The sequence below is a fragment of the Rhagoletis pomonella genome, unplaced genomic scaffold (assembly GCF_013731165.1).
Source record: "Rhagoletis pomonella isolate Grant_MI unplaced genomic scaffold, Rhpom_1.0 Rhpom_scaffold_00001, whole genome shotgun sequence".
Lineage (NCBI taxonomy): Eukaryota > Metazoa > Arthropoda > Insecta > Diptera > Tephritidae > Rhagoletis > Rhagoletis pomonella.
Genome location: NW_023458555.1, coordinates 26,065,553 through 26,082,685, shown reverse-complemented (window position 1 = coordinate 26,082,685; position 17,133 = coordinate 26,065,553). Strand labels below are relative to the sequence as shown.

Below are 17,133 nucleotides of genomic sequence, written 5' to 3'. Positions count from 1 at the left end.
TTTTCTCGCCATTTTGTAAGAGCAAATCCGGATATGGTTAAAATCACAGCTGCAATAATATTTGCGATTAAATGTTTAAGCTGAATTAACATTTTTCTGAATTTAAATATTGTTATATGAACATTAAATATCCTTATTTGTCTCAAGTTACTGACTCCAGGGTGATCTTGAGGTCTGGAGTTTTATATTTTTAATAAAGAAGAGTCGTCGAGCCTTCATTTCTTTAAAATAAATTCATTTTTATTAAACTTCCTGGACTTTCCGCGTGTTTGTTGGATTCTGAGAGGCCCGACTTATTATCACAGTTATTGACTTCCGACTATTCTGAATAATACTTATTCTATTGCGAGGCCTGCAGTGCGCACAAAACTCAAACTAAAGGCTCCTTTGTGGAATAAGGATCTCAAATCACACGGACGTGCGGTATGGGAGCTCCCTAAGTTGGTTAAGGGAGAGGACAACGATTTGTGGTGTAAGAAATACAGCGATTTGTTAAGGGAATATAAGATATGAATGCGTTCCCAGCAAAAAATCGGTAATTGCTTTTAGTGGTAACGTGTTCTAGAAGGCATAGCGTTATAATGCCTTCGAATTTTTTCGCTTCTTTTAGGCATTGTCGGTAATGCAAAGTAGAATGTCCTACAATATTTTATTTATTTCCCTTCTTTGTTTCATTTTGGGGAATGCAAAGTAGAATGTCCTATAATATTTCTTTCTTAATTCGCTTCTTTGCTTCATTTCAGGGAATGCAAAGTAGAATGTCCTACAATATTTTATTTTTTTCGCTTCTTTGCTTCATTTCAGGGCAAGCAAAGTAGAATGTCCTACAATATTTTTTTTATTTCGCTTCTTTGCTTCATTTCGGGGAATGCAACGTAGAATGCTGCATCGTAGTCAGCTGAAAAATAGAATGAATATCCAAAAAATCTTTTCCTACCGTTAGTTTCTGTGGAAATTTGTCTCGCATAAAAATCATGTTTTGCTTTGTTCAATTTGCAGCGAAGATGAAGTGAAGTACATGAGTGAGGAAGTACAATTTTAAGCTTAATTAAATATGCATGTATTTACATACCGATTTTTAAGTAAAATCTAAATACCCAAATACATACATATGTTTGTATAAAAACTGATTTATAAAAATTTTAATTAAATTTAATCTGTGAAGACATTTTCTGATATAGTATAAATAAGTATGTACTCATCTAGGCATTCTACATTAGTTTCTCTGTAAGGCATTCTTTGTTCGCTTCTCTGGATTCTGTTTATCCATGCGTTCTCCCTTCGTTTGAAGGTAAGGGCTTACCGCCAATGACATGCCCATGTTAAAATAAGGCCTTCCTGAAGCGAAAGGGTAAGCGATTCCCATCGCCTAGCTCGTTTCCACATTCGTTTCTATGGTAATCGTGTTTTTTGCTGGGTTAGATCAAACCGAAGTCGTGCAGAGACTTTGGTTGTATTATTCAGAATATGCAGATATTATCGAAATTGAATTGGCAGATTCGAGAATCACTAAGGCTGTAGCCATAACAACTTTGTATGGCTGTAAACAAGTAATTATTGTACCTCCAGGCGATAAAGTAAACTATGTGCCGACAAAAATGGTCAATGAATAGCTCTGGCATATCAAATCTCCAAGAATAGATGTAATATTTATTTACATTTTTAGCCAAATGAATAAAAATTCTTACTGACTATAGCAGGCCCGGCCACCAGGCCCGGCCACCGCCCAACTCGTGGTAAAAAGAATACACATTCTAGTGAGATTAGCATGAGAATGTTTATTCACATTTAGAGACATACGATTTCGAGGATACGAAGTTTGTAGCTTATTCAGCTCCGCTGGAAGAACAAAGGAATTATGCAAGTCCTTAATTGTAGAGTATATCTTGATGATGATGAGAAACAACATCTGATATCATTAATCAATAAGAGGCCTCAATATGCTTCTTTGAGGAACCCCAGACGTTCGCAATATGGGCTCAGAAGAGACCTCATCGAAAGAGACCTCATCGAAAGCAACCGCTAGATTGGACATTGTTGTTCTACCTCTGACAAAACCATGTTGGTTTTGGCAATCGAACTACTAGTTGCAATTAATATTTTATCTTTAACGAGGCCCTCAAAGATTTTGGATACCGTGGACAATTTCGAAACAAGTCTATAATTGGCAACGTTATTTTTATTACCGCTTTCGAAAATTGGTGTTATGGAAACCCTTTACCTGTCAACAATAAACTCGCCGAATGATAATGACTTATTGAAAATTAATGTTAAAAGTTCAATAAGTGAAGGACATCGATGTCCCTGCTAACGTCTTCAGTAGGAAAAGTGAGTGAACCAAAAGCAAGAACCGAATCCGCAATAAAATTAGAAAGAAAAAACTCAGCGAAGAGGTTCGCAGCGTCCTCAGGGGATTCTGGTTGCCCGTCGTTATAAAAAACCGAGGAAGGAATATTTTAATTTGATTTTTTAGATTTAAAATAGCTCCAGAATGTAGTCGGGTTGTTTTTTATGTTAGCTTCATAATTATTAATGTGTTTTTTGTTATTGTGCCTGTCGTGATCATTGCATTTTCTAAGGTAGTACTGGTAACGATCTAATGTAGTAGTATTGCATCTTAGTCGCATTTGGAGCTATTCATCAAAAGGTTACTTACGTAGTGGTCCCCTGGCTAAAAGCGATATCCAAAGGATGCCTGACTTTGAAGTAAGGAAGTGCCTTTCAACTGGAGAAGAGCGACGATTGTGTTCATAACCAAAGCAGATAAAAATGATTAAGTATACTTGAATGATAACACACCCTTTAAATAACATCGTTGCCTATGGAAACGTTTGAGAACATTTTGGGCAAATTTCCAAAAGCCAACATAGTGCCTTGGATTAAAATCTCTGTAGCCAGTACATAAATAATAGCGGAAAGGATTAAATCCAGATTAACCAATCAAGCAGTGGGACCACAAGATGGGGTACTGCTCCTCAGCCAAGATATCTAAAAAAGTTGATTGTGGGGGGTTCCGGTAATAGCGACAGTATCTGGACTTGAAAGTTCCAGCCTTCGGGTTGAAGTTGAACTTGTACGTCGGAAAGCAGCTTACTTTCATCATCCTAGAAGAAGAGAAAACGGAACCTCAGGCATAGGAGATGCTTTGAGAGGCCCAGATCTATGGAGGTTACACTTTTAGATGGATTTAACCTTTTGGTGCATGTAGTTACATTCAATTCTAAAAAAAAGCTTATAAGGGAAAGAGTACCTTCGTCACACCGAGGGGCATAGCGTGGCGATGGTTGGTGTGGTAATGCCGAAATTCTATAAGGCATCGAATATGCGAAGACAACGGCGTACGAAAAAGCCTTTAGCATAACTAACTTCTGATGCCTTGGAAAAAGTAAGTGTTGCAAGAGTGGATCATGATAAATATTTCCTGCAGTGCAATAAAAAAATAAGGCTTTTTGCGAGGCGAAAACTTCCGTCTGCTGTGGGACCTTATCAACATCTCCCTACGTCAAGAGCGCTGTAAGCCCATCCAACTTTTTTTGGGAGGTTGCCAAAGGACCTCCGTTATAGAGATCGTCCCGCAGCGGAAGTACAATAAGCACAAGCTTAAAGACCGCACCATGTATTTTTGAGGTATTCTCAACAACCAGTTTCTATGGAAGCACAATAACAGAGCGAAGAAGGCGGCAAGTCCATAATGCGCCAAAGGTTGGTTTAATAAAACACAAAAGCACATGTTTCGGGATGTATTTACATATTATATATACATATATATGTGTACCTCCACCGGACACTTGGAATAAGTTCTGCAAGGGTCGAATATTTACCTTGCTGTGATAATTCGAAAACGAGTTACGTTACTAATAGGTATACTATTTTCTCAATGCCTCTCAAAAGCAATGCAAATGGATGAGTTCTTCTTATAAGTCAAATGGCTGTTGTAAGTAAATTTTAGTGGATTTAAAAATAGTTTGGAAGTAAGATTGGAATTCTTCTAATCAATAATTAATTGTAAATTTTTTATTCATAATAACCTAATTAAGTTTTACCATCTAATACAACACTGGCTAACAGTTTTGATTTGCTAAAAGTACCATTTAAGGAAACCAATTCACGGAAAAAATTTAACCCTATTCCACAATCAATAAAAACAAACATGTATTAAATGCCTAGCGACAAAGAAAGCAAGCCATATATTAATCTTTATAGTTGCGGAATCTGGCTCCACGATAACAGCAAATATTTCTATAGTAAATTGCGATAAAAAAATAGCAAGGAATGTGAGTATTAAAGTATTTGACTTGATTCGGTACAAAAAATTTGCACATATATATATATAAGTACATAACTACATACATACTTACATACTTATGTATGTATATTCGAAGAAATTTTGATCGAAGACGGTTAAGAACCTTAAAATACACATATCGTTACCTAAATATAGAAAGCCCCTAACCCATATATAGTCGCTGAAAAGCTGTAATGACTAAAATTTTTTATTGCTAAAAATGATGTGGGACTTACAATTCGATGAAATGCATCAGAATCGATCAAAAAGGGAATTTTGGATTTTTACTTAGTTACGGCTTTTTGTATTTCAGCGACGATATGAGTAAGGGCCTTTCTATATTAAGGTAACGATATAAGACTAATACCCCATTGCTTTCAGATAACTTTGCGAGTCTCAGGCGAAGGTTAGCAAGTCAGCCGCCGCAAAGAGCTGTCCAAAGAGCAGCATTGCAGAGACTCTATAGGGCTAACTGCACGAGAGCTCCCAGTACATCGACCAGATGCAACACAGAGCAAAAACTAAATAAATATTTGGCGCTTACATATTTTCTGGTGCTTTACCGATCTTCTGCGCAGATTTGTGGTGTGCGTCTTGATATTATTACACAAACGGAGGAGCCTATAGTTTTACCCAGCATCCAAATGGTAACCCAATTAATGAGACATTTTTTCTTGCCTGAAACCACTCAACCACGGCACTATGCTGGTGTAAATCTGGCTCACGCAGATGTAGGCGACATGAAATCAATAACTGAATGGCTCCTATACTCTAACTAGGAGCAACTTAGACTAGCAGGTATGCTTTTCTAAGATATCTGCCACGAACGCAAGCCTAAGGTATGCTTGACGATAGCTGACCATATATATATATCATTCCAGGCTTTACCAATACTGTCAAAGGGCAGACATTCTCGTTCGGAAAGTAACTTCATAGCACCAGGACCACAGCGTGGTTTGGCCGTGGAGCTCCACTAAGTAAAATTATTATATCTAGATGAAGAAGGAAGCGAGACATTAAAAACTACAGAAGCTAACAGACAGGCTAACTCCTGGCAATATCTACAAAGATAATCAAAACACTTCTTCGCCTTAATAGGCAGGAAGTAAAAATTGTTTAGAGGCTTTCAAGCCTGGTAGATTTTTACTCTGACCACTGTTACTTGTCCAAAAGTACCGGCAGATATTAGAGCACATTAAGAGAATCCTTATGAAGGCCTTGCTCCGGGCAGATTTCGCTTTCTAGGATCACTCAACCTAGAAGTACATCACTTAATTAGCACTCAACCGAGGAAACTGGCAAGATTATTTAAAGATCTCTAAACAAATAGAAGTTCATTTCCTCAGTGATGACTCTGGGATGGTGTAAGAATTCTGAATAAATGGACAAAGGTTATTTTAGAAACACTTTAGAGGAGAGAATCAGCGATATTACTTCCCTGAATTTTAAAAAATTTGTCAGTCTCCAAAAATGTATATCGCTCTTTTACAAGTTGCGGATATATAGGTTAGGTTGGGTTAGGTTTGATCATTTTGGATGCCCTCATGTAGCACAGGAAAAGGCACACTAAGGCCGCCATGGATCTTTGCGTTCCTTCTCCTATCTTAGAAAAAAAAATTTGAAGCTCTGATGAAGCGCAAAAAATCATAGATATCGGCTGAATCAAGTTCAGCCAGACATTCAATAGAAAAGTGAAGGAACGAGCATCGAGGAATCCGCGCCAAAGCGGGGCAGTGACATAGGTAATCATCCACGAATTCGATTTTCTTAACATCATGACAACTACAACAGTAATCGTTTGACTGGATACCTATTCTAATAGCGTGGGTTCTTATCAGACAGTGTCCGGTGAGAACTGCAATTACATTTCATTGCAGTAGTCGCTCCAAGCCTAGGAGAGGGCGAGATCATGCCTTTGTCCCACTTACGCCAGATATTTATGTCTTGCTATCCAGCACATCGACACCGGAAACCATTTTGAGTTTGCTGTTCGATAAATTTAGCCTCCAATAAGAGTTTGCAAGAAGAATTCCAGCATTAAGAGCGGTAATGTAATGGTGTTTTCTTTTCTACAAACAAAAATGTTGCCTTTTCATTGCCCTCTTCTTAGTAGATATTGGGGCTCAGGGGTCAATGAAAAGGCAGCATAAGGTACCTTTCCATGCTAGTTCAGCGGCAAGACAGTTTCCCGGTAAACCGTTATGGCCTGGCATCCATAAAGCATGAGTAGCGCAACTTCTTGCCAGCTCATTTAGGGTACGTTTACATTACTTGATTGAAGTAGATTTGCCACAACTACATACATACGTACTTTAGTAGCTGCCTGCCTATCAGCAGAGATAGTTACAGTTAGTAAGTGCCTACAAGTTATTAGGAGAATCGATTATCCATCTCGCAGCTAGTGTATTGCTGTTGCGAATACAATGAAAATGAATGGCTGAACTGAATTAAATTACCAGACATTGCCCTAATTACTGATAACCTGATAAACACTAGTTGCACTTTAAATAAATTTTTCCCTACTGCGACAATTGCTGTTAACCTACGAGTACTGATCATTTTAATAGTTATTGCCTACATTTGTATTTGTGTTTTTATTGCTTTATTTTTAACACTTATTCGTTCTTACCTTTAACATCTTTTGGCTTATCAGCTGTTAGCACCACCGACCCGTCTACCAGTTGACCGGAGAAATAAGTGCCAAACTCATTTTGATTAAACTGAATATCACAATTTACAACCATTATACTTCAACAACCGACCGATGTGGACTGAATTAGGAAAAATTAGAGAGCACATATTTGGTTGGCCGGCGGACTGGGCATATTTTTTTTTTTTTAATAAAGCGCTCATACATACATATGTATATGATCTCCTAAATATGTAGATGATAAATGAGGTACTTTATTCCGACAAAAAAAAAACTAAAACAAAAGAGCGACAATTAAAGGTTTTAGATAAGCAGGCAGCGTAGTTTTGATATGACGCACAAATATACATACATACGCGCACACAAATATTTACTGAGACGCAGTGGAATTGAAATGCGAATTTGATATAATTTAGCTACAAAATATTTATGTATATATATTTATTGCTTCTAAAGTAAATTTTTCCTTATCATTAGGTACCCAGTGTATGTGTTTGTACCGCGCTGCTAAAGTGTGTTACAGACTGAAAGTGATAAGAGCGCGAAGGTTGGCTTGAAACAAAAATTTAAAGATTTGTTATTTACATTGATTTTTATTTGTTCAAGTTCACAGCCAAGTACTCTTTTGTGCCGTTGTGTTAGAGGAGTTGCTTGCGACACCAGTGGTCGCTAGAGCGCCAGCGCCTCCAACAGCGTCCACTTCATCTACGTCTGGAGCGCCACGATTCGGTAAGTTGAAGACTGGATAGCGTGGCGAGAATTCTTTTTCGCCATAGTCATGCGCCTCACCTTCACTGATTTTTGCCGGTTTCATATGCAGAGCGGCCTCATAACTGGGTGGCGCTGGAGAAGAAAAGCGAGCCGAAGTTTATTAAAAAGAAAACTGAAGTGATAACGCCTGCTGAATATCAATTAAAATACTTACGTATACTCTCGTCGGCGGCCCATGGGCTCGGCGGTGCAGACGTCATTATCGCGCTGCTAATTTGCAATTCTCCTTCACCTTTTAATTGATTAACCGCCACCATCTCTTTTTTCGAATCTTCAGCATCTACCATGTCTGTGGACAAAGCTGCTACGGCAGCGGCTGCCTCATCAGGATTGTTGCTGCTAAATGCTTCACAGGCTGTAGGCTGTTTCTGTATTACGCTCATTAGCGGTACATTACCGATAGTCACTGGCACGCAGATCACTTGATTCGCATGCCAACCTTTCATTTTAGCTTCCACCTCTACTTGATAGGCAATCTGTAGTATGCGACAGAGATTGAAGCAGGTTGGTGGTGTCGCGGGTACTACGAGCGGATAGTTTAATTGCTTCTTACAATGTACTGGCACGCCGTCACCCTTAACCTTCGTCACAACAATTCGTTCACTCCTGGTGGCGGTACGTGGTGTTTGACTGTAGTAACAGACGAGCATTACCAGTTCTACTTTTAGTTCTTCGATCTTAATGTTGCTTTCGTTTGATATGTGTACGCTGACTGGCATCGTTTGACCGGGTACATAGCCAGCCTGTGGCAGTGAGACGTTCACGTCAAGTGGTTGAGTTTTACACGGGCCGCAACAGAAGATCTTCTGTGCTTCCGTGTGACAAGGAACCTTTAGTGAAGAAACATGAGAGCAATTAGAAACGCTTACTTCAGTGCAAAAAATTACGCTGCCTATGTAGGCTCACTTACCCGCAATAAGGGACTATCATAGTTTAAGTCCATAATCTTCAATACCGTAAAGCCCTTGGTAAATGTCTGATTAAATTTCCATGGTCTTATGAGTTCCACTTTTACCAGGTAGCGTATATTACCGTAACGCCCCTCGAAGGATGAGGGACAGTTATGCGGTAAATGACAGGCGAAAGTATAGGTGTGTATGCCGGGTTCTATCAACGATGATTGATCTGTAAGGCAAAAGTTGTGGGTAAATAAATTTGGTAAGAGACTTTCAAGATTCATAGCATCAAAATTGCATGTAACTAGTTGTAGTCACAAATTTTGTTAGCGAGAGAACGTAATAATGGTCGTGTCTTTCAAATTCCCCAACTAAATAAATCCTAGGTCAGTAAGTTTTTTATGTTTTGGCTACCATAGCAGACTAACTTCTTCCGCTTCTCACTTGCTGTATAGGTTGTGGTATTGGGTCGTCTCGATTTCGGTATATCCATGCCGTATCCTGGAGTGTCTTTGGAGCAGTGACTAGGTGGGTGACCGCAAGACATAAATAATAAACAACAAAATCAAAAAATTTAAAAGTAAGTGGAATAGGTCTCAGGAACAAACAAACAAAGAGATTCCAAGAGCCGATCCATCGACGTGTGCATCGTGTACAACGAAGTTACGTTAGATGACCTATAAGTGGCACATTACACTGCCGTTTTCAACAGGGTAAAGTCGGCGTTGGAGAAGTGCGATGAGTTTGAGGTACGATTGTCTCCACTGTTTATCGATCAGGTCATGGTCACCTCGCAAGCTTTGACTCCGCGATGGTAGTGCGCAGATACAAGGTTGTAAATTATGAGAGCCACTCTTTCAGGCTCTCCTGTGAAAGAGCTTCGCAAGCATTGATGCCGCTTAGCAGGGCTTGAGCCTCAAGCAAATCCCTTCAAGTGAGAAATCCGAAGGCAGAGAGCTCCGCTGCAAATATATAGCAAGACGCTGCCTAGGTATCTTTGGGTCCACAGCAGCCACATCTCAATGAAGGACTGGATGATGCCTAAGGCTGAGGAGTCAAAGATTAATAGTATGCCCTTCTTGCTCCTGAATGATGTGATAAGCATTCAGTTTTTCGACTAGGCTGAATTTTCACTTTCGATCTGATATCCAGCAATCCAAGGTGAAAACTTTCCGCGCGAACTATGCTGATGACAAACTGATGACAAATAGCCCTACGTGGTCGACGACGCGAATAAGCTGCTAAGTCTAACGCATGTGCAGATACACTTCTCGCACTTGAAGCTGGCCATGGATAACTTTTCCGTCTTCCTAATGGAGGGAGATATCGACATCGCACCACCTTTAAATGGTTTGTAACGAGTTAGGTATATATTTATCGAAGTGGGGTAAGAAAGCAACGCTGGAATCAGCATTTGTCCGGTAAAACAAGCAGTCTTAACTGATGGCGAGCCGAGAACGCTTAGCAGATATTAGAGGGCCTCTTCAGGTCCCTGTAGTAGCTTTAAAGAAAAATATCCCAAAACTTAAAATTAATGCATGTTCGTGAGTGTTTAGACTTTACATACACCTTGTAACTAGGTCACTGTAAACATATCGTATTTAGCGTTAAACGACATTATTATCTACTATTAATTTGAATAAAAACTTAAACTCACTCTCATCCGAACCAAGCAAATATGTTTTCGATTTTATATAATCTTCATGACCCCTAAAGTAGGTCGTTTCCTTTCTTGTTGAGGACTTCCCACGTACATCCGTTTCGGTTTTACTCGAACTCTCTTCCCATCTCGTTTCTGCGCAACCGTTGATTTTGAGCACAACTCCTGTAATTACATAAGAAAGCCTGAGTAACAACCAACAAGTTTTTTTTTTGTTTTAATTAAACGTGTGTATGAAGTAGATCTTCGACTGTGTTAGAATATAAAGTGAAAAATTATAGTCCATAAACTTAACAGAAATCACTAAATACAAATAAAAATAATCTAACTATCTAATCAAGTGTATATATTTATAGATATATGTATATGAAGCACTTTTAAATTCTAATACGATGAGTCATGCATAGAAAGAGAATTAGTCATTAAAACTTTAAGCATGTTTACCTTACTTTTTTCACACACACCTTGTTGAAACAAGAAGATCATTTAAATAGCTCTAGGGCAAATACTTTTCTTACAAATATACTTATATATATACATAAATACGTACATATTTATATTCTATAGCCTCCTTTTATATCAGTATACTTACACTCCACTTCTTCAATTCACGTCTACAATAAACCTATTAGACGCTACAAGCGGACTCGTATAGGTATAAGAAGGGTCAGAGGGGAAGCAAGTCGAGAATAGGTCTCCTAAGAGGCACAATTCTAACTTCACGAACAGCAACAGGGCGTTTAAGAATTATTGCAAGTACATACCCCAGGCTCTTTGGTGGAACCAAATCGGATAAGGTTCTTAAGAGTGGAAAGCAGTAACAGATCTGGCAACAGCTTTGATCGGAGGTACAGCGATCTTTAGATTCGTTCGAGCCTTACAAAGCTGCGGGCTCAGATGGCATTTTTCCAACACAATTAGCAGGAAGTTAAACGATATCCTCTTATCTTACTCTTTTGGGTTACTTACTCCTGGGAATACATTTCATATACTTGGTAAAATTTATACGCTTTACTTATTGCTAGACCAGCCAACATGTCCTCCGACCTGCCTAATGCGCCCAGACCTATAAGCCTAAAAAAATTGTCCCTCATTCTAGAAAGACTACATATTAGGTACACTCTCTACTCATTTTCCCTTACACCTCACTAAATTCGCGTATTTTGGAAAGATGAGCGGATTTCGCTCTACAGTTTTTGGTTAATAAGATCGAAGCAAATTCGATACCAAGGATGTTGATGTATTTGTCTTCTTGGATATCGAGCGGCTTTCGATAATAGCGCCTGTGTTTCTATTTTGCAGGAATTGATCCAAAGACGCCTTATAGTACTCAGGTGATAACTCGAGTGATAATTCGATGGAGGCTGTCTACAGAGTGGTGTTCTTGCTCCGATGATCTGGTTTCTACTCCTTAATCAGACTACATGAGTGTGGCTATGATGCGCTTCAATTAGGCTAGATAGTTTCAACTTTCATCGTGATAATGATCTTGCCAAACTAAAGGGGACATGTGGGCTTAAAGAAGTGATTGAATGATTGAATGATTGTCTATTGATAGATATTTTCCTATACATCTTCCGTAAGATGACTGACAAAACTTTCATACTTCGTCCCAATAAACTGCAAACAGCAGCCATAAGAAAGTTGAAAATTGGCGAATGGCGCGTCGGCATGGACATTAAAAAAAACACCTGATGGCGCGGCCTTTGGCGTTTTCGATAGAAAGATTCTGGGAAAGATTTACGGGCCTTTAAGCTTTATAATGGCAAGGACATAGTGCAGCGAATTCAAATACAGCGGCTCCGCTGAATAATTCATGTCCTGCGAATGTATAGAGACGCTCCGGCTCTGAAAGTATTCAGCGCGGGTCGTGATCCTGGTGACAGAGGAGGGCCTCATCCGCGTTGGAAAGAGAAGGTGGTGAAGAACTCGGCTTCACTTGGCTTTTCCAACTGGCGTCAACTAACACAGAAAGAAAGCGACTAGCGTGATATTTTGGTCTCGGCCAAAACTTTTTAGGCTGTTACAGCGCCAATAAAGAGGAAGAAAAAGATATCACGTTACCACCTGAGTATGTTTCAGTTAAAAACTGAGTTGGGTGTCTTTTTATGAAATATATTCCATTTAAAAAAGCCGTTGTTGTAAACAGAAGGACACTTCAAACAATGGAACTCAACTCCAAGCTGACATTCGAAACGCACACCTATGCGAACGACAAACACTCAGAGAACTTCGGCTCAGGTGAAATTTCACGTTAAGAAAGCTGAACCGACCCATTACTTATTTCTCAAAAATTGCTCACTCTAGAATAGTGGTCGGCAGGCCATAGCTCACTGAGCGCTCTCTGAGCACATGTGCATTTAACGCACACAGTCTCACTTATTGAATCGTTTGAATGTGTTAGACTGCCGACCGCTGCTCTAGACTAGTCACTTGAACTTCACACGCTATTTTCAAAAAGAGAAATGTCAATGTGTTAGGGGAGAACTCGCATTGCAGCTTAGCTCTCTGTGATGTCATGCGCATGGCGATATTTGCAAGTTTCGCATCCGGCGTCCTTTTATAAATAAATCCTGCGCTTACGCTTTGCAATTGGCCTATTAATTGTAAAACATTCTTATGAACAATTATACATTTTTTTTCCCTTTTCACCTATCTCACCTTTTACTTGCTTTTGTTTGTCAGCTTGTAATGTCACTTTTCCCGTTATTACTTGACCACCATAATAGGTTCCAAATGGATTATTATCAAATTCAATTACACATGTTACAACCATATTGAAAAAAATTTAAAGAATTAGTCAGCTTTTCAAGTTAATTCAACTTAACTAAAACATCAAACAAAACATTAGCTATTAACTCTTAGATAAAGCACATGAACTCGCTATACCGCAGCGTCGCGAACTACTAACTGTTTTTACTGCTGATAATTGTCGTTCATTTTAACATTTTTACAAAGTATACGCAGGCATATTCACTGCCAATACCAAACGTTTGACAAAACATTAACGAAGAAAAAAATTACCTTAGCTCTTATCAGTTCATTGATAAACTTCACACAATACCAATACATCGGCAAATATGTAGATATTGGAAAAGTTTTAATTTTTTTAAATACACACATGAATCGATTAATTACCTAAGGGAATAAGTCAGGGCTTCTTTAATCCTCTTGTAACTAACCGATTCATATGTAAGTGCATATGGATGTACACGCCAGCGTATTTACATGTACATTAGAGTGGTCCAATTCTTTAATGGACAAAAATTTAGTCCTAGAAAACGGTGCACCCCATTAGTTTTTTCCTTTTGATTTTGTAACGCCTGTGCCAACTTTAAGTTTTCTACTGCAACTGCGCTACTGGATCGCTGTGAAACTGGCAAAAATATTGGTGATTTTTATAAAAACCTACTGTTGCCATGACAACAGAATCTTGTGATATTTTAATAGATAATTTAAATTTTAAATGTTTTTAGATTACTTAATCAATTGTTTAATTATATATATACACTATACTTCTAGAGTCAAATATGAGCATCATGAGCATCCTTTAAATGGACACTTAGAAACGTAAGGTTTGGTACCAGCACCTCTTTCGTCAAGAGGAAAATTTTTGGAAGGTGCCCCAAACCCTATTTTTTTTTGGACCACTCTAATGTACATATATATTTAACTTTTTTCATACATATCTGCATATATTATACTCTTAGTGCCGCCGAGCCCTCGTGCAGTGAGAAAAATGAAGGTGGTCGTGGACAAATCAGTCTACGGGTCTCCACTTTCATTCGATTTTAACTTTATTTCTTTTATTAAAAGCTGATAAAATATTCTAAATCGATAAGCTGATTTTTGAAAAATAATTAAATTTTTTTTGGAATATACTTCCGTATGATTTATGGTTTAAATGCGTTAGTTTTTTTGTATGCCTAGGGGGCAGAAGTTTATATAGGGAAAATCAAATTTTCTTTTTTGTGTATATAAATAGGGCTTAAGAAAGTATAAGTTTTCTGGTATCATTTACAACGATACCAATTTTTTAAGAATCGTTTTGTATTTTTTTTTCTAAAATATTTTTTTTTTAAAAAGGTATTTTTTGCTTTTAAGTATTTTTTCTCAAATTTTTATGTGCGCATATCAGAAGAAAGAAAGTTTGATTGCATTTGCAAGGGCATCAATTTTTTAAAAATCGGTTAGTATTTTTTTTTTGTTTAAAATACTTTTTTTATAAAAAGAGATACTTATTCCTTTTAAATGCTTTTTATCAAATTTTTACATACGAATTATTCAATGATAAAAAATATTTTTTCACCAAAGGTCCTATTTCGAACTTCAAAGGCCTATATCTCGAATTCGGAGGCTAACTTCCAAAAAACGGACAAATTACTTTTTTACCTATGTCCCAATCTCTTAAAAAAAATTGGTTTCATCCAATACCCAGCCGAGTGCTGTACAGTGTACAATTTTTTGTATCTAAAACTAATAAAGTTAGAAGAACGGAATTCAGGGATATATTATTAGTCTTTGACATATATTTGTTTCAAAAATAAATAGTGGAAATTTCCTAGGATATTCAAGGACAAAGTTTTTAAACGACATTTTCAACACCTGGTGCACCAAAAAATTAAATTTTTTTCAATTCTGCAGAATTTTTCCTTTTAATTGGTACTCTACAATGCACCAAATCTTTCAAATAACTTTCTTATTCCATCATATTCTAGAAATTTCAAAGTCCTTTAAAAAAATCCTGGCGTCGGAAAGAAAAATTAAAAACGCAGTTATACTATACTTGGCTCCTAATTTTGTGAATATATTGATCCTTTCGTTTGTTTTGAAAATTGTTGGTTTTTGTTGCACGTTGTTATCTTATGCACATTATCACAATAAAGAAGTCGTAGGAAGCCCTCCCAGCAATGGGTTATGCGCAGGGTTTGGGACTCGCCACATAAAAACCCCAAAGCCTAAGAAGGGAGCCACCTTTTCCTTCCTAATTCTAACTAAGCTGGTTATGGTCATGGTCTAGGAGATGGACTTACCAGGTCTAAACCGAACTGATGATGCATAATCATCCCGGGCCCCGGATTTTTAAGGGACCTGAAATATCAGAGCCATAAATTGTTATTATTTTTTTTTTGCAATGTAATTGTGAACAAACTTATAATACCCTTGTGCACAAATGGACTCGGGTATAAACATTTCTTAACACATAATCTATGTTAACTAAAAAATGTACATATTGGCTGAAGCATAAAAAAATTCTCCACGTATATTTATGAAAAAAGCATAATATCACATGGAAAAACCTAAACGTGAGAACGCTTTGGCGTTGAAGTACACATACATACATACATACGTACACCTGTATGTATGGTGGCTATTATATGATTGTGCTTCCCCTTTTTCCATATAAACAATTTTGATAACCAGCATTACTCATATATCAGCTGTTATCCTGAAGAGAAAGTATGAAATGTGTATGTACATACATGCCTATAAATATGTCGGTCATACCTATGTTATAACAAAATAATTAATTAAGTTACCCACTAACACCCATCCCAAAATTGGCGCGTTAAGCGTCAAATAATTGCCAAAAGGCGTCCATATCCATGCAATTTGTACGAAGCTTCTACAATAATGTGGCGTTAGTGCCCAGCAAAGCGAATTTTCATTCTTCACAAAGCGTTACGTCTTGCAGTTGTGTGTAGTGGAATAGAAAGAAAACCAAAGATTGAGAAAGATTAAACGAAAAACGACGTGAGGAATTGAGTAAACTTAGGAACATTTGGCCTTTATTTAAACTTTAAATTTTAAAGTAACGCACTTCCATTCGTTGGTGTTAAAAAAGACAGCGCCTATCGCTTGAGTTTAAGGCTGGCTGTAATGCCTGCCACCTTATAGCAATCTAAATACTAAATATGACAAGTCATTATAGGTACATACATAGGTACATATACATATGTATATAGTAATCTACTCGTACATATTCTGTTGGAGAAAAGTTTCACACTGGCCCTTCAAATATGACAAAATACGAAAGAACCTCAAATATTCAAAACTGAATCATCACCACTAATATGATAACATTATCAAATTATAAGAGATGTTTTTGTGGCATAGCTTGTCGACCGAGTAAATATATAGTAGGGTTTGATAAGGAAAACCCGTTTCAGTTTTTCATATTCATTTTTTAGCGAGTAAAATTGTGTAATCGTATGTCTGGCCAACAAGTATTTTGACTATAGATTACATTTTTTTTATCAGGAGCGACATTCCAAGAGTTATTAAGAAAACTAAAAAAATACACACCTACTTAAAAGTAGCTGTTGGAAATAATTAGCAAACTATTTAATAAAAGTAGCAATCGGTGACATATCCATGCAGATTGGGCAGAATTGGCCTGCACTTAAATCCTTCAAATTAGATTTAATCTAAACAAAGTTATAATACCCTTTTGCACAAGTGCGCTCGGGTATAAAAACGTGTATTCGTTTTTTTTTCCATTTCCAAACTTATCACTCAACGAACAAACAGGTAGCCGTATGTACTAGGGATGCCAATCCCGGGATCCCGGTGTTTTTGACGTCCCGGAAATACCGGGATTTGCTTGCATTAATCCCGGGATCCCGAAAATTTTGAAATATCGAATTGATAGTAAGAATTTGTTTATGAATTTTGAAGTATGATTTTTGGAAAATGCCGTTTTGACTGCAATTAACAAAAAGCTTGAAACTGTACTTTTAAATTGCAGTCTGAGCCTTTTTTGAAGAAGATTTCAATGAATTTACTCATAGCGTCGTAATGTAAACGAAACAGAGAGTTTTAAGGAAAAGTTAGATAATTTTTTGGATCATTCTACTCAAAACTTCCTCAA

The 17,133-nt window shown here is 37.5% G+C and overlaps 2 protein-coding genes across 2 annotated transcripts in view; both read right to left on the bottom strand.

Annotated features, from left to right (window-relative positions):
- The window catches only part of LOC118742073 (arrestin domain-containing protein 17-like), a 15,872-nt gene extending 8,843 nt beyond the window's left edge, over positions 1–7,029 (bottom strand). The window contains exon 1 of the mRNA XM_036474066.1: positions 6,914–7,029. Coding sequence (XP_036329959.1) covers positions 6,914–7,029 — 116 coding nt within the window. The remainder of the gene's footprint in view (positions 1–6,913) is intronic.
- A 378-nt stretch (positions 7,030–7,407) lies between these two features.
- Positions 7,408–13,160, bottom strand: LOC118750988 (arrestin domain-containing protein 17-like). Its single transcript, XM_036485748.1, has 5 exons — positions 12,924–13,160; positions 10,260–10,427; positions 8,617–8,831; positions 7,861–8,536; positions 7,408–7,778 (listed from the first exon to the last, which is right to left on the bottom strand). Exons 1-5 carry the CDS (start codon positions 13,036–13,038, stop codon positions 7,543–7,545), a joined length of 1,410 nt encoding a protein of 469 aa, XP_036341641.1. The 5' UTR covers positions 13,039–13,160; the 3' UTR covers positions 7,408–7,542.
- Between the last annotated feature and the right edge of the window lie 3,973 nt (positions 13,161–17,133).